General features: G+C 31.5%; 2 protein-coding genes across 2 annotated transcripts; one reads left to right on the top strand and one right to left on the bottom strand.

Moving 5' to 3' along the window:
* Positions 1–14,748: 14,748 nt before the first annotated feature.
* Positions 14,749–20,335, bottom strand: LOC132925800 (uncharacterized). Its single transcript, XM_060990163.1, has 5 exons — positions 19,516–20,335; positions 18,883–19,384; positions 15,641–18,801; positions 14,914–15,144; positions 14,749–14,808 (listed from the first exon to the last, which is right to left on the bottom strand). The coding sequence occupies exons 1-5, from the start codon at positions 19,993–19,995 to the stop codon at positions 14,749–14,751; spliced, it is 4,434 nt and encodes a 1,477-aa protein (XP_060846146.1). The 5' UTR covers positions 19,996–20,335.
* Positions 20,336–24,456: 4,121 nt separating this feature from the next.
* On the top strand, positions 24,457–25,564 carry LOC132925798 (uncharacterized). The gene is given in 6 exon segments (XM_060990162.1): positions 24,457–24,483; positions 24,828–24,921; positions 24,998–25,202; positions 25,274–25,423; positions 25,425–25,462; positions 25,530–25,564. Coding segments are annotated over 6 exon segments (549 nt in total).

Genomic DNA, 25,564 nt, shown 5'->3' with positions numbered 1-25,564 from the left:
AATGGAAACATTTGCAGTTGTTTTTTTTCTACGTGGGATATCCAAAGATTAATTTTCCGTAAAAATCCATTTAATTTATCAGACGATGTTAATATGTTTTCATCTTAACCTTGCATATTGGAATTAAGGATATTTAAATGGTTAAAAATATCAGCTAGATAAGCAAGTTTTGCAGACCATAATGGATTATTTAATTGAGTTACGAAATCGCTGTTTGGGTCTTCATTATTGAACAATAGCAACAATTCATTTTTCATTTCATAAAATCTGTAAAACCTTACCTTTTGATAACCATCGAATTTCAGTATGTAAAACTAAAACTTCATAACGAGAACCAGCTTCTTCACACATTTTTTTGAGAATTCGTGTTTTAAGAGCTCTTGATTTAATATAATTTACCATTTTAATTACCAAATCAAGAACATTTTTAAGCTCATCTGGAATCGATTTAATCATCAAAGCTTCACGATGTATAAAACAATGGGTTGAAATAATATTTGGAAAATCTTGTTTTAATCTCGAAACAAAGCCTTTAAATTTGCCAGTCATTGCAGGAGCTCCATCTGTACATACGGAAATACAATTTGTCCATAATAGTTCATTTTTTTTTAGGGTATCACTGACACAATTATATATATCTTGCCCGGTCGATGTTGTTAATAATTCAGTACAAGATAAAAATTGTTCATTTGCCTCATTGTTTTCAATAAATCGTATATAACTTAATAATTGACATTTTTGATTAATATCGGTCGATTCGTCAATTTGTAATGAAAATTTTCGGCCATCACATAAAATTTCGGAAACGTGTTTTTGAATGTCTGAAGACATATTGTCAATTCGTCGAGATATTGTGTTATTTGATAATGGAACACGAGAAACTTCCTTCTCAGCACTCTCACCTAACATTGATTTTACAATTTCTTTGCAAGCTGGTAATATTAAATTTTCAGCTATAGTGTGAGGCTGCATTTTTTTAACTATTAATTCAGCAACTTTATAAATAGCAATCTGAGCTTTATCGGATATATTTGTTAGTTTTTCCAATTGTTTTGATTGTTTTACATTTGATGATAATAAGCGGCTAAAATAAGTTTTGTCTTTATTTAACAAATGACCTTGTTTAGTAGTAAAATGCCTTTTTAATTTACTAGGTACCATACATTCATTACTTAATTTTTCTCCACATACCAAACACTGAGGAATAGGAATAGTTTCTGATCCACAGAAAGTGAAACCAAAATGATAATGATTAACGGATGTTCTTGATGATTTTTATGAGTATTTCTTTTATACTCCATCAAACTCTCATAAGCTACACAAAATTTATCATTCTTAAAATCTAGATCTTGGGTTTCTTCAGGATAACGTTTTCCATTAATTTAAACCAATAACTTTTTACATTACAACATTACAATGATTAAATTCACAAGGATCATGATCTTGTGTATTTAATTTGTTTGTTTGAAATACTACAACTCCAAACGAAGGAGTATTAAGACTTCGATATTGACTTGTTAAATCGAGTTTTATAGTTTTTCCTGATATATTTCTTTCTTCAATACATTGCCATGATCTACAAATAAAAGTATATAATTTTTCTTGAGACAGTTTTGTTAACTCATTTATCAATAAAACTTGATACACTCCGTAATTTATTTTAGGAATTTGAAGTGTAAGTTCTTCAATAATAATCTTTCCATCTTCTGTTCTTGTTATAACTATTTTTAACAAAGCATCATCATCTGTATTTCTTGTAAAAATTATTTCTATATCACCTTTGAATATCGGATATATTATGTCTTTTAAAAATCCTAACCCTAATTGTGATGCTTTACCCGTAGCATTAAAATAACCTCAACCTTTAAATTTGCTTGCAAATCCTGAGTTTATACTTGGGCCGTTTTGATCCACTAAATAACTTGCCACACCTTTAATTGTACTAGTAATTCCTACATATTCGCTTTCATCCACTACTTTACCATTTTTTTTAACTACAATATTAGAAAATAAATATACAACAAAATCAGGCCCGTGCGCAAGGGGGGGGGGGTTGGGGATCAAACCCCCCCATGGCCGAAAAAATCGTGTTTTTCATCTTTGATCTATTACGTATATGTCATATTTTCTAATCTTATTTGTAATAAATAATAATGTATAACATAATAGTACAATACTATAATAATATAATATAGTGTTGTCTTCACGTTTGCTGTTTATCGACATTCGTAATCGTTGCTGTTATCGATAAAATATAATGTCAATAAATGTATGAATATAAGTATAGAGCATTAGAGCATACACGTCGCAAAATAATATTTTATTCGACCGCAATTAGTGGAACACGAGATTACACGATAACGGATTTCGGGTATTTTAAAAGTTGTTTATAATCATAGTTCATACACAACGATTGTAAGCTCACAGTGAGACGTTAGTTATAGTGTTATACAAACACGCCGTTAGAAATAACATCAAAATGGATATTCGAAAGTTTTTCAAAAAACCACGGCTAGAAAATGATGAGATAGTAAGTACATTAAAATTAATTATAATTACTATTAATTCGATACTAATAATTCAAATCATTTTTAAAAATTAAATTGGACTACTATTATAGTATAGAGCCATAGAGGTATGTTTATTTTTCGCGTGTGCCTTAGAACATAATATAGTCAATAGTCATCCCGTTCGTGATTTGAAATCTATTGTTAATTGTTGTAAAAGTATTTTATATAATACATTTTATTAAATGCATTATTTAAATCTATGGGCACAATTTTATTATTCAATTAATCTGATTATTTTAGATTCTGAACGGAGTGATGAATGTATTGATTTTACAATGATGTGTGTTTTTTTTTTTTTTTGTGCCTGTGTACAGCATAACTAGTCGAAATAATGCTTCAATTTTAAACTTTGGGGGTGGTTTAAAAATTTAGCTGGGACAAATTACTTGAAAATTTAATTGAAGGGTCCACATAACTTGTTCTAACTCTCATTCAAAAATTATAAAAATACATAGGCACAATTTTTTTTTATTAGCATTTGAAGTTCAAATATTGACAAAAATTCGTCAAAATCATGAATATTTTTTAACTATTTGGTAGTTAAAAATTTATAAATAATTTACTATCAAAAGCTAAGAAATGAAAATTTAATACTATGCTGTCCATAAGTTAAGCTTAGAATAATTATAAAAAAGTTTGAGGATTATTCGATTTAAAAAAATTTACGAGTGTTTAAAGTTTTAATTCAAGTCAAAAATACACGTGTAAAATTACGTTTTACTAATAAATAATTTTCGATTTTTGTTATTTTTAAAAAATACTTGACGTAAGATCTTGAAACTTTTACTTAAATGTTTGAATTTGTTTCAAAATAGAATATATGACAATATTTAAATATAATATATTAACATATCCTAGACTGACAAATCATCTCCGTTCAGAATCGTTTTTCGTATACAATGATACCTATTATTGCATTCAAATTTAACCTACCATAGTCCGAGGTCCACCCCACCCCCTAATGTACAGCAGATCGATATTCACTTACCCGCTTTTTTTACATTTTATTTACAGGAAAATAGTTTTAATAACGAGTCACAACCAACTGAACCAGCGAGAAATGCATCTCCAGAAACAAATGTATCAGTGTCACTTTCAGAGATTGTGCACCAACATGACATAGAATTATATGTGAATAAACCTGCAACTGAAACTATTGACTTGTTTCCGGGACTTCAAAATTTGATTTGGACACCTCCAGAAGACTATAAATTTCCTGTTTCCGAAAAAAGAAATTTCAAATTTCAAAGAAGTTGGTTGCTTAAATATAAATGGTTGGCTTATTCAGAAATTAATATAAATATGTTATAATACTATTTGCTGATTATTGATGTATCTATGTTTTACATTTTTTTTAAAAACACCCCCATTCTAAAATCCTGCGCACGGGCCTGAACAAAATTATCAATTAGTTGTATGTTTGTTCCTTTAGGGTAATCTTTTCCATCGTTTTGCAAATATCTACCATAAATAAAAAACTTTGTATTTGCAATATTCAGAAAAACATCCATACTATCTATTCTAAAAGTTGTAGTTTTATTAGGTGTATTAAGTTGTGAATTATTCACAGGTAAAAAAGTTTTATATTGAACTCTTTCAATATGTTGATCGTATTTTTTAAAAATATTATACATTATTGTTTATAATAGCAAATATATATTTTTTTTTTAATAAATGAATAAAATTGTAGTAAAAAAAATTATCGAAGATGAAAATTAAGAACAATTTTTATTTTAAATACCTTCACGTTGTTTATTAGTAGGACCATCTGTGTTGCCGCCATAGAATAATAATAATATAATAAAATACTATCGGTTACGGAGGAACAGCCGATCGACACACACACACACACACACAAACACTCGCGCGCACCAGCCGTTATTTTTATATATTTATTTTTGTTTTAATTATATTTTGTATCTTGTGAATAATATAATATGCAAATCAGGTATCGGCGTGTTATCTGCCGCCGCCGGCTCGCCGGTGCGCGTAGCTTAACACGGCCGCCGCAATCTTTGTCTTTCTCCGTACGTCGCCGTGAGAGAGTCCGTTGCGTCGTGAACAATATCTTTTTAAATATGCACAAATTGCTATTTTTTTTATAATTATTTATATATATTATTGTATTTTTTTTACTCTATTGCGTGGGCGCTAATCGCCATATATTTGTTACTATATCATTTTTATTTACCGGTGTGCGAATTGCTATATTTACATTATACTATTATCATATATTATATTCATTGTCGCAATCGTCGTAGCATTTGCGTCTTTTTATACCTTTGTGTATATCTTTGTTGAGTGTGAATTTTTTAGTGTATTATAGGCTAGGTAGCAGCTGGCCAACAGTGCACCGACAAGCCGTGAGTTATTTTTTATTGCTATTTATTTATTTATTATTATATTATTAGGTATTGATAACATTTACTCTGTTGAGCCAAAAGGGCTATATATTTTTTTATTATTGTGAGGCCAGAAGGGCTTTTCTTTTCTATATTCTATATTAATTATACCAGGTTACTACTCTAATAGCGTTTTGTTTTATATTATAATTATTCTGTTATTGAGCCAGAAGGGCCATAACTTTTTTTCATTAGACTTTATTATATCAATATTTTATTCTGTTTGATCATAAGGGCTACACAGTTTTTGATATTTACTGTTTATACACTTGCAATTATTACCTAATTATTTTATATATTATTATTATATCTGTTTGTGCCGAATCGGCATTTTGTTTAGGCCTATTACTATATATATTTTTACTTGTTGGGCCAAAAGGGCCGTATCTTATTTTCTATATTATTATATCATATTTTATACCATATTTGCATTTGAGTTACTATTATTTATTATAGAGTTACCTATTCGTCTTAGATTTAAGTATACACACAAACATATATACACACTTTACACACCACTACACTACATAGCTCACTAGTATTTGCGCGGCGAACCCAACCAATTCTAGTTGAGCTATATACAATTTACACAATTTTACAAAGGTCAGTCGGTGTGTTAGTATAATAAGTATTAAGCGCGAAGTATTTTGGTAACCGGGCGCACGGCCTATTATTGTCCGTTCCCGGCCCATACAATCTGGTTGTGGGAAAACAACTCTGTTGTATAATCTGATTATAAATTATTGGATACCATATTTAAATCTATATTTGTTAAAAAAAATATTGATCAACCAGTCTATAGTCTATTTCAAATGAGATCAGACTTCGTCGGCCGATTATGCGCATGGGGGCGTGGCTTCACTACGAGCACAGTCTCGAACTTTGCCGTCGCGGCGCGACGGCTAGAGCAACGTATTTAGTCTATTGTAGACCAGCGACCTGTACAAATAACTTAAATTGCATTGTATACTCTGAAACAGTTGGAATGCGAAGCTGTGCTTCGTGATGTATTTTTCCGTACCGTCACTCGCACAGTCGCGTGCCACAAAATCACATACATACGTCAGTGTACACTATCGGTACAATAACAATTTCTTTTGTTCAATTTTTTTTTTATTACCTAATGTTATAGGTACGTAAAAACAAATTCCTATAATTTAATTAGTAACACTTTATAATATTAAAGCATGATAAAAAAAAATGATAATACATAATACATGATAAAAAAAATGATAATACATGATAAAAAGAACGATATAACATAAAGATATGATAAAAAAATGATAAAACATAAAGCATGATAAAAAATATAGTACATGATAAAAAAAATGATAAAACATAAAGCATGATAAAAAAATATAATACATGATAAAACATTTTTTTTTTTTTAATTATAAAGTTTTCCTGACAATTGGTCATCTAAACTTAAGGCTAAAAGAATATAATATTTGACATTTTGAAAAAGGTTAACATAAAAAAAAAAAAATTACAAAATCAGTAAGAATTGATAAATTAGAGTTTACAATGTTTTATGAGCTTAGATCTAACTATATTTTTACAACATTAATAGGTATGTACAATTAAGATTTAATTAAGAATTATTAAATATGAGAAACTAATAATACAATAGACAATTAGCGTAGGAGGTCATGTGGACGTCCACGCTTGAGACGGCGTATTGGAGGAGGGACACTTAGGTTGTAGTATTTAGCGCTGCTAGCAGACTGTAAGTGGTTGAAGAAGTTGATTGTTAATTTCTTTATATAATCAGTTATAGATGGTAGCTGGAAGTCCGTGTGCAGTGCAGCATTACGTATAAACCATGGGGCGTTAGATATTGTCTTGAGGACTTTAGATTGAAATATTTGTATCTTGTGTATATGGGTATTAGCACAATTTCCCCACACAGGGACCGCGTATAAAAGTAGTGGTCGTAAAATTTGTTTGTATAGCAATATAGAACATTTCCAGCTTAGCGATGATTGTCGGTTTAACAATGGGTAAAGTATCTTTAGTCTCTGGTAGCCTTGTTAAAGTTTAGAGGTGATGTGTGGGTTCCAAGTTAGTTTCCTGTCTTATATTACGCCGAGATACTTGATGCTAGGTGACCAGGGAATGCTATTACCGTACAGTATTAAATTTCCGGGAGTTTTGGGGCGACGATTAGTGAAAAGGACTGCTGTGCTTTTTTGAGGGTTCAGTTTTATTTTCCATTTATCTCCCCATTTTTGAATGTCATTCAGGTGGTCTTGGATATTTTTTGTCACTGTTTCAACGTCTGTAGAGCTTCAATATATTGCGCTGTCGTCGGTATAAAGTGCTATTTCCGTATTAATTGATGTAGGAAAGTCCGAAACATATAGGTTAAAAAGTAACGGAGAAATTTTTGAACCTTGAGGTACACCTGCATTTATAATTTTTATTTGTGAAGTAGTGTCGTTTATTTTGACTTTAAAACAGCGAGCAGTGAGGTAGGATTTAATTAGATTGTAAATAGCATTTGGGGTGTTTAACATTTTTAGTTTATATAAGAGTCCGTCATTCCAAACCCGATCAAAGGCTTGGGCTACGTCTAGAAAGGCTGCACCTGTATGTTGTTTTTTTTCGTAACCATCGCTTATATTCATGAATCCAAATTGGAAATGCGGAATGGCATTTAAATAATTGGTGAGCCTGGAGTGTATAATTTTTTCAAATATTTTTGAAACTGATGACAGTAAACTAATAGGTCTGTAGTTACGCGCGTCAGTGTTATCTTTGCCTGGTTTTTTGATCATGATGATTGTGGCCAGTTTCCATTCCTTAGGAAAATATCCAATTTTTATTAGGGAGTTGAATAATATGGTTAAATAAGTAATTGCTTTCCTTGGAATATTTTTTAGAATAGCATTAGTAATTAGATCGTAACCGGGTGATTTTCTTTTTGGTAATTTTTTTATTATGTCTAAGATTTCGTTTGGACATGAGTAAGGTAAAATATTTTGTGGAAAAATATTGGGCTCACATAGTTTTTGTTTGACTAGATTGTCTGTGGAGTTTTCAATTGCAGAGTTGTTTAAAGTGAAAATATTTTCAAGAGTGTGGGCGAACAGTTCACATTTTTCCGAGTCAGTATTTAGGTAAGTACTACTCGCTTTTAAAGGGGGGATTTCATTTGAGTTTGGTTTAATTAATCTTTTGGTCGCTGTCCATAGGTTTGAGTCTGCTGGGTGTATAGCAGATAAGTATTTTTGATAACTGTTAATTCTATGTTCTTCTAGTTGTCTTTTAACCTCTTTCGTTAAGTAATTTAATTTTTTTCGATTAGGTGGTTGTCTGTACAATTGCCAAAGTCTTCTGGTTTGGTGTTTTGATTTGATTAATTTTACAATGTTGAGAGGAAGTTGATTAGGACTATAATTTATTACCGTATTTTTTTTTTCTGAGCATTCTTCGGCCGCTTGACATATGATTTCACGTAGATGTGTTACTGCAGTGTCTGCACTGTTGGTATTTAATATATTTTTAGGGATAATTAGACTTGTTGTTATGTGTTGTTTGAATTTTTTCCAATCTGCTTTACCGGTGATGAGTTTGCGAGTAGGAGTTGAGAACGATAAGGACGCATCTAATGTAATTTTAACAGGTAAATGGCCCGAGTCGAGTTCGAAAAGTGGTTCTTGGTGCATGGAAAAACGAATTGATTATAGTATAATTACATCTAAAATATCAGGACTTCTACTTTGATCATATGGATAGTATGTGGGTGTGTCTGGAGCTGACAGTATCGCAGGATTGCTTGCAAGGTATTTATAAAGTTTACGTCCATTAGCGTTTGTGGATTTACAATTCCAAGTTGTATGCTTAAAATTTAGGTCACCTACTAAAATAATTGTTTGATAGCTATTTAATATTTTTTCAAAGTCGTTTATATACATTTGAAAACTAGATGATTGATAAGAACTAATTATTGTTGTAATTGATTGGTTAATTGTGATATTGCGATTGATTCGAGAGTTTGTGTAGCAGGTAGATATGTTAGTTGATGTTTTATTTTCGATTTGATTATTATAGCAACACCACCTGAAGGTCGAACCAATAGCCTATCTTTGCGATAGGTAGTATAACCATTGAATTTAATTTTATCAATAGCAATTAGATGCGTTTCACTCACACATGCAAAATCAACATTATGAGCCGATAAGAAAGCTGCAAATGTGTTTCGATTTTTCTTGATTCCATTAGCATTCCAATTTATGATATCTAGATTAAGATTATTTATAATGTTAGACGAAATATATATTATTTAATAGAGCAGGTAGATTTTCGATGACTTTTTTGATAATTTGTGAGACGAGTGTGCTGATTAGGGGCATAAGTGACTTAATAAGTTCGTTGGTGATATTTGAGTTATTTAATTCTTCATCTTGTTTAAGATTGTTTTTTTTATTTTTAGTTTTGTCAGCATAGGTTGGAGTATTGCTTGTGTTGGGATTTGTTTGGTTTAAAACTTGGTTTTGGGGATTTTCGATAACCATATTGGTTATGGGTTGGGTATTTTTGTTATCGTATACACAACTCTGTTGTGTAATGTGTTACTAATGCGTTCTTGGATAGTTGGGAGGTACTTTTTTTATTTTTTATTTGCTTGTATATTTTACAACCTCTATAATTAGCAGGGTGATTTTCATTACAATTGACACATGTAGATGGAATGTTTTTATCCTTAGTGCATTTGGAGTAATGGTGGCTTTCTAAGCATTTGACACATCTAGGGGGGAGGTTGCAGAAGTTTTTTGTGTGTTGGAAACGTTGGCAATTTTTGCATTGTGGTATGGACGAATCGCTTTTGCGACTTTCGACCGAGATAACGCAATGAAGGAAGCGATCAAGTGAGAATATGTTTTTCTCGGATTTGTCTAGTAAGGCAGCAACGATTGGTATAGGAGATTTGTAACGATTTTGGAGACGTGTGACCGATGTGACGTTCAATTTTAGTTCGGTGAGGGCCGAAAAGGTGGTTTCTTCGGGAATAGAAGTAGGTATATTTCTGATTATTACAGATAGGTTTCTTTCCTCGGGGAGTTGATAGGTGTGGTATTTAATGTTTTCTTCAGATAAGTATTTTGTGATTGTACGGTAGTCGAAAACCGTTGATAAATTCAACTTTAAGAAAATATTTTTGTTATTTATATTAAAATTATCTACTATCATAGGTGTGATCTTGTTTATGAACTCAATATAGTCAACGATATCGTAAATATATAGTGGGGGAATTTTTTGAACTATTTGACTTACCTCCATAGGATCCATGTGAGTTTCCTCTGAGTTGTCATCATTTGTATTGTCAAGAATTGCGAGAGGAGAGTATTTATTTTTATGCGCATACCGCGGAGAAAGAGCTTCGCTGCTAGAACGTTTGTTACCCGAGTATTGGGAAGCATTGGTTTTTACCATTTTTGCACCATGCACTGAATTATTGATTTAGAAACACGCGCGACGGTAGATAAGCGAGCGAAATACGTAAAACACAAACGGTTGCGATGTACGCCGCACGAAGACTGATAAAACATAAAGCATGTTAAAATATATATGAAAAATGATAAAATATAAAGCATGATAAAAAAATATAAAATATGAAAAAAAATACAATACATGCACAGACATTTATATTATACATATTATGTATAATATATATGTCTACGAATACATGTTAAAATACAATACATGATAAAAAAAAAAAAAATATTATACAAGGTTCCATTGCATCTGTCAATTCGTCTATGATATCGTCCGCTTTCCATATTCTATCCTCTTCTTCAATTACGTGCTTTATAAAATTTTTCCAGTTTTGAGCTGTAACCCTTTCAATCGCTGTATTGAGCAGTCGGCGAACATCGTCGATTTCAAAAGTGGTGTTTTTCTGTTTCACGTATCCTTTTACCATCGCCCATGCTAATTCAATTGGATTGAATTCGCAATGGTACGGTGGCAATCAGAGTACGGTGTGTCCATTGTCCTTGGCCAGGTTGTCGATTACATACGATTTAAATTGTGGTCGCATTTCTTTTGATATCGCCAGAAGTTCGGGCTTCAACAATGACGATAGCGGTCGTTCACGAACAACATCTCTGGAAATGAGCCACTCCAATATAGCTGCCTTTTTCCAAGAGGTATTTGGATATTTTTCCAGCTCCACTGAATGGTACGGCGCATTGTCCATGACGATGATTGAATTTGGATCGAGTACATGGATAATGGACTCGAACCACTCTTTGAAGTTATCCCCATTCATCTCGTCATGGTAATCTCCCGTATTTTTTTTTGGAAACGAAACATAGTAGGCCACCTGGCAGAAAACCATTCTTTGACCCAATGTGTAGTACAATGAGTCGTTTTCCTTTACCTGTTGAATTTGGTATACCGGTTGTGAGGCCTTTATTGAATGCATCGTGTTTGGAGACAACCGTATTGTCCTTCCAACACGATCGACACAATCGCCGGCGTTCAACCAAGTTTCGTCCAGATTATTTGATCGACCTTCAGCTCTATATTTTCGAATATCGTATAAATACTGACGACGCCAAACAATTATATCTTCCCTCTCGGTCAGCACACTGCACCTTTTTCTTTTGGTAAATACGAAGTCCAATTTTTTGATGACACGATACAGAGACGTCCTTTTAAAATTTGGAAGCGACGGATCTGCGTTTACATCAAATAAAATTCGGTCAATGGTTGGTAGTTCACGTTTTAACCAAATAGAATGAATTGTACGACGTAATCCTGTGCGATCCAGATCATCAATTTTTTCAAACAGTGAAGTCTTTAATCGTTTTCTATTAGGAGATGATACTGTTTTCGTCGTTTTATATTCATTTATAGTATTCCTTACTGTGTCTCGTCCCAAACCAGACAACTCTCTTTTACGGTTAATAATGTCCACTTTTTTTTGTCTGGTGTATAAGTAATGATATCTTTATAAATATTAATTATAATTATTTTTAGACGACTGGACACAAACTGTTAAAAACATATAAATAATGATATAAAATACGTAATACAATTTGAAATATCAATTATTAAATAATTAAATATTTGAATAATATATTAATCATTATCACTTACTTTTCCATTTTTATTTTTAGCTTTTGGAGAAGTAATAGTGACGTCTTCTTCAGGCTGCAGAGGCATACAACCTTCAATTTCAGGGATATCACCCGTAACTATTTCGTTATTATCTCCCATTATATAATATTCAAAACACAATTGAAATAATAAACAAATCGGTTTAAACACTTTAAACGGACAGGCGCGTAATTCAGCGGCAAATACGAAGGAGTCGAGGCGTTATAATGCACACACGTAAACACGTTACACACACATACCGTCGCACAGTGGTCTGAAACGTCAATTTACGTGGCAAAAACCCTCAATTTTAAATTTAAACTTGTACATGTTTTTTGATAATGATGTTCAAATATACAACCCAAGGAACCTTTTTACAGAATTTGAAGTTCCTACATACAAATTAACGTGACTTACAGCGTTGAGTGTACGTTGAATTTATGGTAAAATCGTTGTTTTTATTGAAATATTTACTTTTTTCTTGAACATTTTTCTTATAATAATATATATATATTTTTAATTTTAATATAATTAATTTGAATTTTAAGTACCTCTAAATAAATAAAAAATATAGGTACAAAAAAAAATATATTTTTTTTTAATGTTTTACGGAAATTAAAAAAATGTTCAAGTTTTTTTTACGTTTTTTTTAACTTTAGCAGACTATTTCTAAAAATTACTCAACCTTACCATATATTCAATGCACATTACGTGTAAAGAAAGTTCCCAGCTATTCAAAAATATAAGTTTGGTTGCATCTGTGTATAAATGTAGTGCATAGAAATTATTTATTTAAAAAAAAAATTGGTAACTATAATAGTCATTAATTAACTTTTTTTCAAGATACAGTTTTATTTTATTTCAAGAATTATTTTTAATCACTTAAATCCATATCTGAAAATGATTTATTTAAATTTTCATTTATAGAGATCTGGGGGAATATTAATAAAGATTTTACATCATCCGAAAAAGTCCCTATATCTTTTTCAGGTAAATGTCTACTAATCGAAGATATATAAGGGTCGGATGAGACTAGAAGCATATGAAACAAATCTGCATTAGTGTTTATTCTAGAATGTTTTCTGGTATGATGTTCTCTTATATGTTTGTAGTCCTAATTTCTTGCTTCTTGTGCCTCTTCGGAAAGTTTTCCTAACATTAATAATAAAATTATAAAAACTTTAAAAAACGTAAGTTATAATATAATTTACCAATAGGAACAATTGCAAATCGTATAACATCGGCTCCGTGTATTAGAATCTTGTGAACACTGGAAGGCATATAATACCATGGATACAGGTTCACAAATAATTTTGCTGTATCCAAAGCATTAAAGGAGGCATCAAACGCTTCCGGATTAACTTCGATTCCGCTAGCAATGGCAGACAAAATATTTGAAAAACGTTTTATTAAATTTAGCTTAATTCCAGTAATGTTTGCACTTTTTTCTGGGTAATTAAAAAATCTTCGCGCTGTATTTCCGTCATTAGTATTTCCTTTGCCTAAAAAAATATTAGTCATAACAACAGAATACTTTGTAGTTAAAAAAAACTGAAAATTCAACTATATGTATAGATTTTACCTTGTAAAACTACATCAACCAACAAACCCATTTCTGAGCGAAATTTATTTTGAATCATTTTTTTTCTTTCAGCAAATTTTAATTTATGTTCAGTTGATCTAACCTTAAAATAACAACGTACATAAAATGTTAGATTTTTTTTGATTTTTTTCATGCATACTACGGTTTTAAAACTTAGCCCAGACAGCAATATTATATTTTATAAACATTTTAAAAACATTTTTAAACTAATAATAATATTCTTATTTTATTCAAAATGTATGCAAATAACATAATTTTAATGTTTAAAGAATGTTCTAATGACTGTATTTGGCCACTTTATTTTGCGTTGAAAGAATATTAAATTTTTAACTTTTATATAACATTATGTTATAAGCAATAACATAATATTCCAATCACATTTTGAACATTTTATCCTAATATTGTATCAAAATGATTGTCATATTCCTAGTTCCAAATTTTAATGTTTCTAAAACATACTTATTTTCACAAAAAAGTGGTTGGTTTAGAAAATGTTTTTTTTTATCTTTGTGCACTTTTCAATATGTATATAAATGATTTGTCTTTCCACTACTCATTCTTTTGATATTATAATGTATTATATTACTTTTATATTTTGAAATATCTACTCAGGATACAAAATAATACATAATTATTTTTTTTTATAGTATGAACAAGAAACCTAAAATAATTAAAGAAAAATAACACAATTATTATACTTTTATTACAGATTTATTATTTCAACTTTTACAAAAAAAATCCTTCTTGGGATTAATTATTAGTGTATAATCAAATATTTTATAATTTATCATTATTTTTATTTAATAATCCAAATTTGGCGTGAGCTATCCAAGTTGCAAGTGGTATGTCGAACTCCCTGTCAATCAAACTACTAAACTTTCGGTGAATTCTAATGGCATCTGTGAATAAAATATAAAATACTTTAATTAATATTTTAACTAAGGAACAAAATAAACTAATTTACCAATTAGTAAACGATAAGTTCCAAGTTTTTGAAAACATTTCTTTTTTTTAAAACCTTGCAAGGAGTATTCTACCAAAATGTCATCTTCAAACATTTTGGCCATTAATCGCCGCACGCTGTCACCAACATTTTTATACCAACCATTAATGATAGTTTTGAGATCTGGAAAGAAAAGATAAAAAATATTATTTTATAAATGAATAAATAATACATTTATTAACATGTTAAATGTATTTTATGGGACTAATAATTGTTAATTAAACGTACAATATTAAATCTGAAATGCTTATCATTTTCAATTTTTTTTTCAAAATCTTCAAGTTCATCATTTGTCTTGATGGGAAATATTTCATCCAAAACAAAAGTTTCTTGGAATGTATGTAATAATGACGACAAATTATTTTGATTGCTATCCAATATTAAATGAGATGCAATAACTGTATGAGTTAATCCAGCTATATCATATTTAATTTTTGTCAATGCACTTATAACAAACTTCTGAAAATATGTAACAATAATCACATACAATTTTACTAGTAGTAGTTGTATAACATTCCTTTCAAATAATTGATTTCAATTATTTAACATTATTAACAATCATATTATTAACTAAATTATATTTGAACATAATTTATTCATATTATATTATTGTATATGTAACTAGCAGACCCGGCGAACTCCGTTTCGCCACCAGATTCGTTTTATGTAACATTTCGTTTGGTGATTAAAAGATAAAGAAAAAAAAATTTTTTTGTTATATATTTGAAAAGGAAAATATTTATTTCATTTCACAACAGTAATAAATTCATTTCAATTACCTACTAAAATGAAGTGTTATTTAATTGTTTCATTGTAGTGCTCTTTGGTAAACCACATTTTTTGTTTTTTGGTCTGACGTTAACACAAACAAAGCGGATGGTTTCCCAACTCGTGAACACGCAACGTATAACTGTCCATGTGAAAAACAATGATTTTCCAAATTTATCCCGCAAACACTCAGCGATTGGCCTTGCGACTTATTAATTGTCATTGCGAACGCAAGGCGAACTGGGAATTGCAATCGTTTGAAGTCAAACGGAAGATCAGTCGGAATCATTGGTATTCGAGGAATACATACATTTTCACCTGCGTACTTTCCGTTAATAATGGTTGCCTCAATTAAATTCGGCATAAGTCTCTTTACCGAAAGTCGAGTACCGTTGCAAAGTCGCGGTGGATTCAAATTACGCAGTATCAAAATAACTGTACCTGTGTCTGGTATCTCCAGAGAGTTCAAAAACTCCGTTGGATAATTTACTACATCATCGGGATTTGTTATTGAATCAACGGATTTGTATGTCACCAAATCGCCAGCAATTTTTGATTGAATGGTGAAATTCAGTGCGTGGACATCATTATTCTTTGCTGCAAGAATTGCTCGTTGACTTAACCAAGCATAATTCTTATAATTCTCACTAATGTTTGGGAAAACATTTTCAATAAGAACTAATTGAGTGTCTACAAATCGGCAAAAGTCGTTGGTAAGAGTAATTAATCCAGATGTCGCATCAACTGGGACTTTTCCATTTCCAAGATCTAACAATTGTTTGGAAAATTGTGCAGCACTTTGATCATTTTGAAGTTGAACTCTCATACTAGTGGTTAGCGATAATGTTTTTACGTTATTCCATAAAGGTGATGCCTTTAGGCAAGCATTCAATTCATCTGCAGGCGTTCCACGGGGAACTACTGGCAACGTCTGCCTGAAATCGCCTGCCAACAATATCATCAAGCCGCCAAAGATGTTGTTATTTCTCCGAAGATCCTTCAGTGTGAAGTTAAGTGCTTCAAGTGATTTCTTATGTGCCATTGTGCACTCATCCCAAACAATGAGCTTGCATTGCATTAACAATTTTCCAATTGCACTGGATCGGGAAATATTGCACGTTGGAGTATCAATTGTGTTTAAATTGAGTGGCAACTTAAGCGCAGAATGTGCAGTACGACCGCCATCTAGAAGAGTCGCCGCAATTCCAGATGATGCTAACGCCAAAGCTATGTCACATCTTGATCGAATAGTGGCCAAAATCAATGAAATGACAAATGTTTTCCCTGTTCCTCCAGGTGCATCCAGGAAGAATAGACCACCAGTATTATTGTCCACCGCTTGCATTAATGTTTTGTATACTTGTTTTTGCTGTTCATTCAGCAACGGAACATTATTTCTAACGAATTCCTGCAATGTATCAACATTGTATTGCAGCTCTCGATTTAATTCTTGGTTGAATGCATCGTGCATCGATCGATTTGGCGCAATCATTCCTACTTCAATCAGTAGCTTGTTTGCAATAGTCAAGCATTGATCCTCAATCAGAATCAATCCTTCATTGTAGATTTCATCGGTTATTTGGATGTCAGGATTATTCGTTTGAATACGCAAGCGATGCAAGATATCTTCACATATGGCGTCTTTGTATTTGTTCCATAACTGAATTGGTTGTGAAGGAAAACATGTGGTGATGATAATTGCGAACAGCGTTCGTATTTGGTACGCATTTGATGAAACAACTGAATCTGCAAGTGTTAAATCCCAATGAGAATCGTTCTCCAGCAAACCCAATAGTTGACATGCTTCTCGATATGTTTGGCATTGGTGGCCATTCACAGTTTTCAAATGCGCAAATGATTTCGGTCCACGTACATTTACTAACAGCAGTCGCAAATAAAAACATTCATCGTTTCTAGGATGAACAGTGTACATACGACCTAGTGCATCAGTTGAAAACACCTGTGGCCAGTCTGGAACTGGGGTTCCTTGTTTGCGACGTTGGAATTTCTTTGTTGATTGATTCCAAGTGTAATACTTGGGCATTTCAACGTACATCAGCGTCGCTGCGAATGGATCTGCTTCACACATTGCAAAGAAGCTAGTCAATGTTGTCGATGGTGGTCTCTCAGCTCGTTGTGCCGCATTAGCCTCAGTGAAGTAAACTCTTTGGCCATTTTCCAAATGCACTGCTAAATGTACAACTGTGGGATATCTTTCATGAATTTGAAATGACAATAATCGCCACAGTGCTTCATTAGTACTGACGTATCTGCCCATTTGGAAGTTGCTGATTTCGTCATTCACATTTTCCGACGCAATACCAAACACAGCCATGTCGCTGCCTTTTGTGACGTACTTGCACAAATATTTGATTGATTTGGCCGAATGACAACTCTCAACGTTTGCATGTGTTTCGAAAATTCGTGATAGCAGCGGGCAATATGGTACAATGAATTCATTTCCGATCTCAATCTCTTGATTTTGAACTTTAACTTTGATAGTTCGACCGTTATCTTCTTTTGAACGCCGACGATAAACTGGATATCCATCGTTCCCTGTGACTGTTTCAGCAACTAACGGTCGCGGATATCGTTTTGTGCACTTTCCATCAGCCATGCAAGGCGATAATGGATTTAATGCACCGCACGGTCCATGCACCATCTGTGTCGTCACAATGTCGTGTAGACGGGGATCAGTGACTGGATCAGGAATTTCAGCTGATATGATGTCATCCACTTCATTTGAATGTAATTTGTTCAGCAACCAAATTAGGATATGAGCATGCGGTAGTCCACGCTTCTGCCATTCCACCGAGTACATATAACAACGTGTGTCACCAAAAACTCGATACTTAGTAAGCACATCCATCATAACCTTGAGTTTTTGCTGAAATACTCTGGCGATTATGTCATGGCGATCTTGCGGTTTTTGACCCGGTTCCAACTCGCGTTCAATTTCCGTCCACTTCGGATTGCATGTGACCGTAATAAATAAATCCGGAGTTCCATAATTTCGCACGTACGTCATAGCGTCTTGAGCGTATTCGTGCATGTGGCGTGGGCTTCCGATATAAGTTGATGGGAGAATCGTCAGTCGTCCAATATTCTGAACATCACCATCTGACTGAATAGCATCACGCAAGTGTATATAGTCCTCAGATCGTAGCTTTGGCTGATTGAATCTGATGAACGCTAAACGTTCGGTCTCGACTTTGACATACATGTCAACAGCGAATTGCTGGAATAGCCGACCGCACTTCAGAATGACATTCTCCTCATGTGTACGAATCATCATACGATACGCATAGTAATTCATTGCGCTTAGATTTTTATTATTCGTTGATACTCCTGAAAATGCAAAATTAAATGAATTGTTAATGGAAACCAATAAAAGTAATAATGGAAATAATTAGTGTGTGAATATTGTACCTGTAATTGGATCGACCATCTTCAACGTGATGTCGTATCCGTCTTGCCCTTGCCAATAAATGATTGGATATTGTAACGCATCGTACAAACGATGTGTCTCGTTTACACGATGCATGATATTGCTTCTTCGCTGAACGACAATGTCTCGTGATTTAGTTGGATCGCCAACAATAATTGCAGCAACATCATTAACGGTGGGTGCATTGAATCTTCGCACATGTTCACCTGTCGGAGTACAATCCGCTCTTATGACAAATTTGTGCGTATCCGATGGCATTCGTTCCAATGCTGTTTTGAACATATTAACCACAGCATTATTAGCGTGAAAAAATGCTTGCAACTGTTCAATAATTCGTCTCTTTAACTGTTGTGCTCCCTGTATATTGCACCGCACGTTCAGCTGATCCACCATCGACGAAATGAAATATATTTGCAGAAATTGATGCGGTTCATCTGGTGTTGGCACCATTGAACCATGCAAATGATATATTTGACCTTGTATCTGTAATTGCAAATAATCATTAAAATTTGTTCATGAATACATTGTAAATCGTGTGATGGTGTAGTGTGTGGTGTATATGAAGTTGTTATGTGTTGCAATTATGTGTTGGTTATGTGTGTTGTATCTTTTACCTTGCAAGTCGGCATGAAGCCGCCTTCTCGAATGATATTAGCTCCAAAGGAAGTCATGCGAAAGCAGTTATTGTATTCAAGGATGTGTTGAAGAAAATGGCTGGAATCGGGATCACTTCCATCAAACAATGTTTTCAGTGGCTGTGGTGGTGTAAGTAATGGATCCAGTTTGACTTTTCCACTTGCGCAGCACAATCCAACCGTTTCTCTTTTGAACTTTACCGCATTGCAATATCGGCATATAGTCGTCATTCGTCCAATATCCAAATTTTCATCATCACTGTAGTTCGCAGTGGGATCATATTGGAATGCCAAGCGATTGTATGATGCCAATGATCTTCGTGTGCTCACGCGATGTCTCAATCGGTCATTTTCTCTTATTATATTTTGTCTTTCTTCTCTTAAGTTCCTTGAATAGACTTGTTGCTGGCTTGCATGTCTTGTGCGGCGGCCGATGTTCGCACGTCGTTCTCTAGGCATTTTGGACTATGGACATAGTGTTGAATTTAACTTCAAATGCACGATCCATATAATTTACAATAAATGAAATTAACTGAACAGAGAATAATGATATCTGTCACACACTTTATCACGCACCGTTGCTATTGGTTTGAAGTACATGCTATGTATAATAGATGGCGCTGTATGTGAAAAACGATTTCCCCACTTTTCTGTTGAATTTTTCCTGAATTTTCCAGAATTTTCTTTGCTATAAACCTCACGGAGCCCAAGACCTTTCCAACGAATGCAAAACCGTGGAAATCGGTTCGTGCGTTCTGGAGTTATAGCGTCAGGGAGGAAAACCGGACTTATTTTTATATAATAGATTAGTAATTACTAATTAATTCAGTTTTTTTTTCTAATAGAATTATTAAACATAAAAATTCAAAAAGATTTATTTCATTTTTATCAATTACATATTTTTATAAATTAATATTTGATAATATTTGAATAAGTTAATAAATAATTATTTTGTAAATTAAGAGCATTAATTAAATGTTTAAATAAAATGTAATAGGATTATTATAGTTTTACTTTTGCTTAATACAAAAAAATCAAGTTATTAATCAATTCCTAAATGCATTAAAATAAAATACAAATTAAGTGACACGGGACTTGATAATAGTAATAGGTAATATGTATTTAAAATTCATTAAAAAGGTTTAATTCATGATTAACTAACTAGGTATGTCAGCAATCAAATGATACGCATCGTGCTATGTCATCCGCCAAGGATTTGTTATCAGTATTTAGTATATTCCACACTCCCGCCAAAAATAAAATCCTTAGCGGCTGACGTCACATTATATTGGAATAAACTGGCTGCGCGTATTAATACTAGAATCAGTAAAGTTGCTGACATACCTAGTTAGTTAATCATGGTTTAATTATAATATTTATCTTACCTTCAGGAGGCATTAAAAAATTTTCTTTTTGTTTGTTGATTTTTGCATTTAAAGTAGAAACTGCAGTTGTATCTGTATAAATCATAGTATATCATAAGATTATAATTATATATTATCTTTTATTTATAGATACAATAATCACTCTTAGATTTAAATTATTAAAACTAAAATCAAATATGTTACTGTTATATAGTAGATTTTTAACTGCACCTGAAACAAATCGTTTGGTAGGCGGTTCAGATAAGAATAATGATCGTTTAACTGTAGCAGCAGTTTGTGGTGTACATTGGCTGGTAGATGGCTGGGAAAAACATTGCAAAGAATGTGGCGAACTGATATTTTCAACCATAATTTTCCCAATTGGTGAATTAATCATTGTTATAATAAAATTTTTTGAAAAACATTTATCTGGTGTTGCATTAACTAAACAAGACATAATAAGTACAAATTACATATTATAATCAAATAAATATAGTATAAATTATAAAAATAAGTGTACGTAAACCAATTGTAAAGAATTTACATTTAATTAAATATAATATAGTTATACCGATCTCAGAAGGTTGACTGTATTCGGATCCTTATCAGAGTCGTACATAATATTTTCAGAGTCAGAGTCTGATAGATTAAAATCAATATATTTCTTAGTAGAAATTTTCTCTTTATCTATTTAAAAATACAAATAATACATTTATTAAATTTTATAGATAGTAAAATATAAACAATGAATATATTTATAAAAACTGATTTATATAAAATGAGAAATATTTATCTATTTATACATTTTATTTTGAAATCAATGAAAACATAAATGTATAGTATAAAGATCAACAACAGCTACAGATGTAGATTATATAGTTAACTGCTGGGTTATGGTTATTTTTAATTAGATAAATGTAATAGATTCCAATAATTTCAATTAATTTATTACTTGTTTTTAGAGCTGGAGGACTTGGAATTCTTTTTAATTTATTACTAGTGTTAGCAATGTCTTCATTTGCTGAAGATAAATCTGTTAGGTATAGAGCTTTATTTGCTTTTATACGTGCAGCTTCTAAACTTTCTAAGATAATATATTCAATTTCAAAATTGTTTGTTTAAATGCATAATAATAATAAAATATATAGTATTAATAGTTTAAACCATTACTTACCATAGTTTTTACCAAGAATTCTAGCAGGTAACCATTTAAAATCTATTTCATTGGGTTGTATTCTTCTTTCTATCATTTTTTTAGTTGAATTTTTTAATAACGGCCATGCACATGTTTTATTGTTTTTTTAACCAAAAATTAGGAACAGATTCTACTGAATCGTCTTTTAAAAAATGTATAACATTCCACATCTAAAAATAAAAATTTAAATTAAGTTAAAACAATGATTAAAATAAAATAATGTATTAACTTACATATTATTAGTTAATTGTGTATGTTATAAAATGGCATTTTTATTTCTTAGAATTTTTAGCAGTTAATGGTTATTACTTTTTAAATTACATTTATATACAAAATATATACAATAATAGACATTTTTATTTATGTATGGACTATAGGCATTGCTATCGATAAACCATCAATTTTTATTAACATAACTTTTTTTTTTATTTCTGAAACATTCCAGGTTTTTAAACTAGAAGACAGATTTTTAACAATAAAAATGTCAAATATTGTTGAGTTAATTGGTTTTTCATACAACATTGTTTTTATTTCAAATACTTTTCCAATTAGTACAATGTTATTTAGATAATGTATTATATTCAAGCACTTGACAACTTCTCCATCTTTAGTTAGAATATAACTTTCTTTATCTACTGATATATTTATTTTTATTTTATTAACATTTAACTGACAATATTGTATTCCATTAATATCACCAACTAATGGCCCATTCCTGTGTGGCTTAGAGAGCGTTTTGTGTTGTTTTAGAATTGATGATGTCGTATTTGTCTGTGTTTGGCTGTATATCTCAGTATATCTGTTGATTAGTTGTTCGAGAGGTTTATCATGTTTTCTAAAATTAGACTTCAACTCCTTCATGTAATTCTCAAATGCAAATGCACTACTGTTATCAAGAGGACCATAATAATTGTAATCATCTGATAAATGTAGCAGTCCATGAATATTATGTGATACATGCTCACGACCATAAATTATTTGAAATGTGTTAACAAAATAGTCTAAAAGTTCTTTAGCATACTCTAAGTAACATGCCCGATTTGGAGAAATTAGTATCAACATAGAAACATGCAAAGACATAAAGTTTGTAAATACATCTTCTTTTACGATATTTTTTAGAACAATTGGTCCAACATGAAGTAAAAACAATCTTAGTTCAGTGGCCTTCCACTTATTTATGTCTTGAATTTCCCTTGTTTTCCTCGCAAAATCTGATGGGATAAATGATTTAATTTCTAACAATGATTTTGATAGTTTAAGAACATCACAATTTGGTAAACGAACTAGTAAAGGTCCTTTGTTTAACCAAAGGAGAATTAGTTTTCGAACAGCTCCAAGACAAACTAAATGCATGTAGTCTAATGAGAATGTTCGGATTAAATCCAATCCTGGCAATTCCACAAGTGATGATAATGTATTTCCAACATGATGTTCTTCGTTTAACTTATTGAGATAAGCATCATGGGTTCTTTCATCTGATTTATCTTTAGAATAAGGAAAACACACTCTGTTCTTAAAATATACACCTTCTTGAGTACACCGAGTACAGGAATAAAATCCAGAATGTCCTTTTACTTTCAAAATAAAAGATTTTGCTGGAGCATCACACACAAAAACATGAACAGATATTTTTTAATAGAACCATCAATATAAATGCCATTAGCCAAAAGATCTTTAGTTTCAGAAATAAAATCTGCCATAAAATCATTGCTATCCTTAGGTTTGGCATTCCCGTGATAAACTCCTACTGGAAATACAATTTTTATCTCATCAACAATAAATGCCAAAATCGGCCATAATTGACTATTGCTACTCTTAGTTAAGGGCAATCCATCAATGCCAATAGCAATTTTGATGTCCTTCAAATTGGGCATTGCATATCTTTTAATCCCTTCTGCCAATTCAAAATGATAATAATTTCCGGGATCAATATTAGTGTTGTAGGTGTTTGTAAAAGTGTTCTACAGTCATTAGGTAGATTCTCAGTATTTACAGTTCTTCTTTTTTCAAGATTTTCAACAATTTTTTTACAGTACTTTAACAGACTTTACACTCAATAGCCCAAGCAATCAAATCCTCTTTAAAAGTACTAATTGTTTCATTTTCTTGTATCACCTCATCATTTCCTTGGATTTCAACTTGTACATTTATAGGAGTTTAAATCATATACTTCCTTACGGCCATGCACTAAGAGTAGAAAAAATTGAATGCCGGAATCATTTACTAAGGAATTATTTAAAAAAAATGATGGCCTTAAGTAAACGAACTGAAATACCAATTGATATAAGGAAAAAATATCCGAAAATATTCTTAAGCTTCGAACCGATATTACTTGTGCTATAAAATATCGAAAATCACAAAATGTACAACTATCTCAAAAGATATCAGGTAAAGTTGAGTTGAAAAACGAGTATTATTTCAAGTACCAATAAATTAACAATATATTTATTTTATTTTTGCACTTCGATTTGATATAATTAATGCACCAAACCATCGGTTATTAAATAACCACAATAAATGTTCTTCTTATTTTTTTAAAGAAAGGAAATATCACTATAAAAACGCAAATTATTATGTCGATAGTAAATATAAAAAAATATCAGAGGAAATAAATATTATTGTTTCTCGTCTATCTAAAAGTGCAAATAGTTTAATAATAATATTTGCGAACAATTTAATAGCGTAATAAATACATTTTTGGGGGGTAAACGTATAAATGTTACGCAAAAAAGTTCGTATACAACTCGGGTTCGGCAGCAGTAATAAGTTTCAATTCGAAAGAATACTTACGTACACTTAAAAAATACGTAGCTCAGACCAGCCCAGGTATTTATAGAATTATTTAAAGTTTGTAATTTTGTACTAATAATCAATCCTTCAAAAATATAAAATGTATATGTAGGAAAAATAGGAAAATCTTTTTTGAAACGAACGTTGTATAAACGTAATTTATGCCGAAAAAGACGACGAACAATAAAAAAAATTCCTAAAATAAGTGCCAAAACATCAGGAAGGGCTGATAAAGAATACGGAAATGCTGAACTGTTGGACAATGTAAGAAACATAAACAATGCCGATTTAATTAAAGAAATGGATACATTTGTGAAGTAATTCATAAAAAAAATTAATATTTTGTTATTTATAAATAAAGATGATATTAAACATTTTTTTATCATAGAACACTGAATGAAGTTAATCGGACACAGATAGAAATTAAAACTCGAGATCAAGCATCTAGCGAAACGTGGAGACTTGAAAGATTGTCCAGACTTACTGCAAGTAATGTTGGTCGGATTTGTAAGATGCGACAAACTACGAGCTGTAAAAATACTATATATTCAATTGTGTACAATAGCTTCAATAGCAAGTAAGTTATTAATACAATACATTTTTTTAAATTTATATAATGTAACATGTCACAATATTTTTAATAGATCAGTACAGTATGGTAGGGATATGGAAAACATAG

This window comes from Rhopalosiphum padi, chromosome 3, assembly GCF_020882245.1.
Source record: "Rhopalosiphum padi isolate XX-2018 chromosome 3, ASM2088224v1, whole genome shotgun sequence".
Taxonomy (NCBI): domain Eukaryota; kingdom Metazoa; phylum Arthropoda; class Insecta; order Hemiptera; family Aphididae; genus Rhopalosiphum; species Rhopalosiphum padi.
This window is presented reverse-complemented; position numbering and strand designations above follow the sequence as displayed.

Bases quoted from the DNA above. Each gene is read 5' to 3' on its own strand.
- LOC132925800 (XM_060990163.1), bottom strand. From the start codon at position 19,995: ATGCCTAGAGAACGACGTGCGAACATCGGCCGCCGCACAAGACATGCA. The intron at 19,385-19,515 runs GTAAAAGATACA...TTGCAATTACAG, and splicing joins GCTTCATGCCGACTTGCAAG to ATACAAGGTCAAATATATCA. The intron at 15,145-15,640 runs GTTTGCGGGATA...ACATATTTTCAG, and splicing joins CGCAAGGCCAATCGCTGAGT to AAGTTTGTTATAAGTGCATT.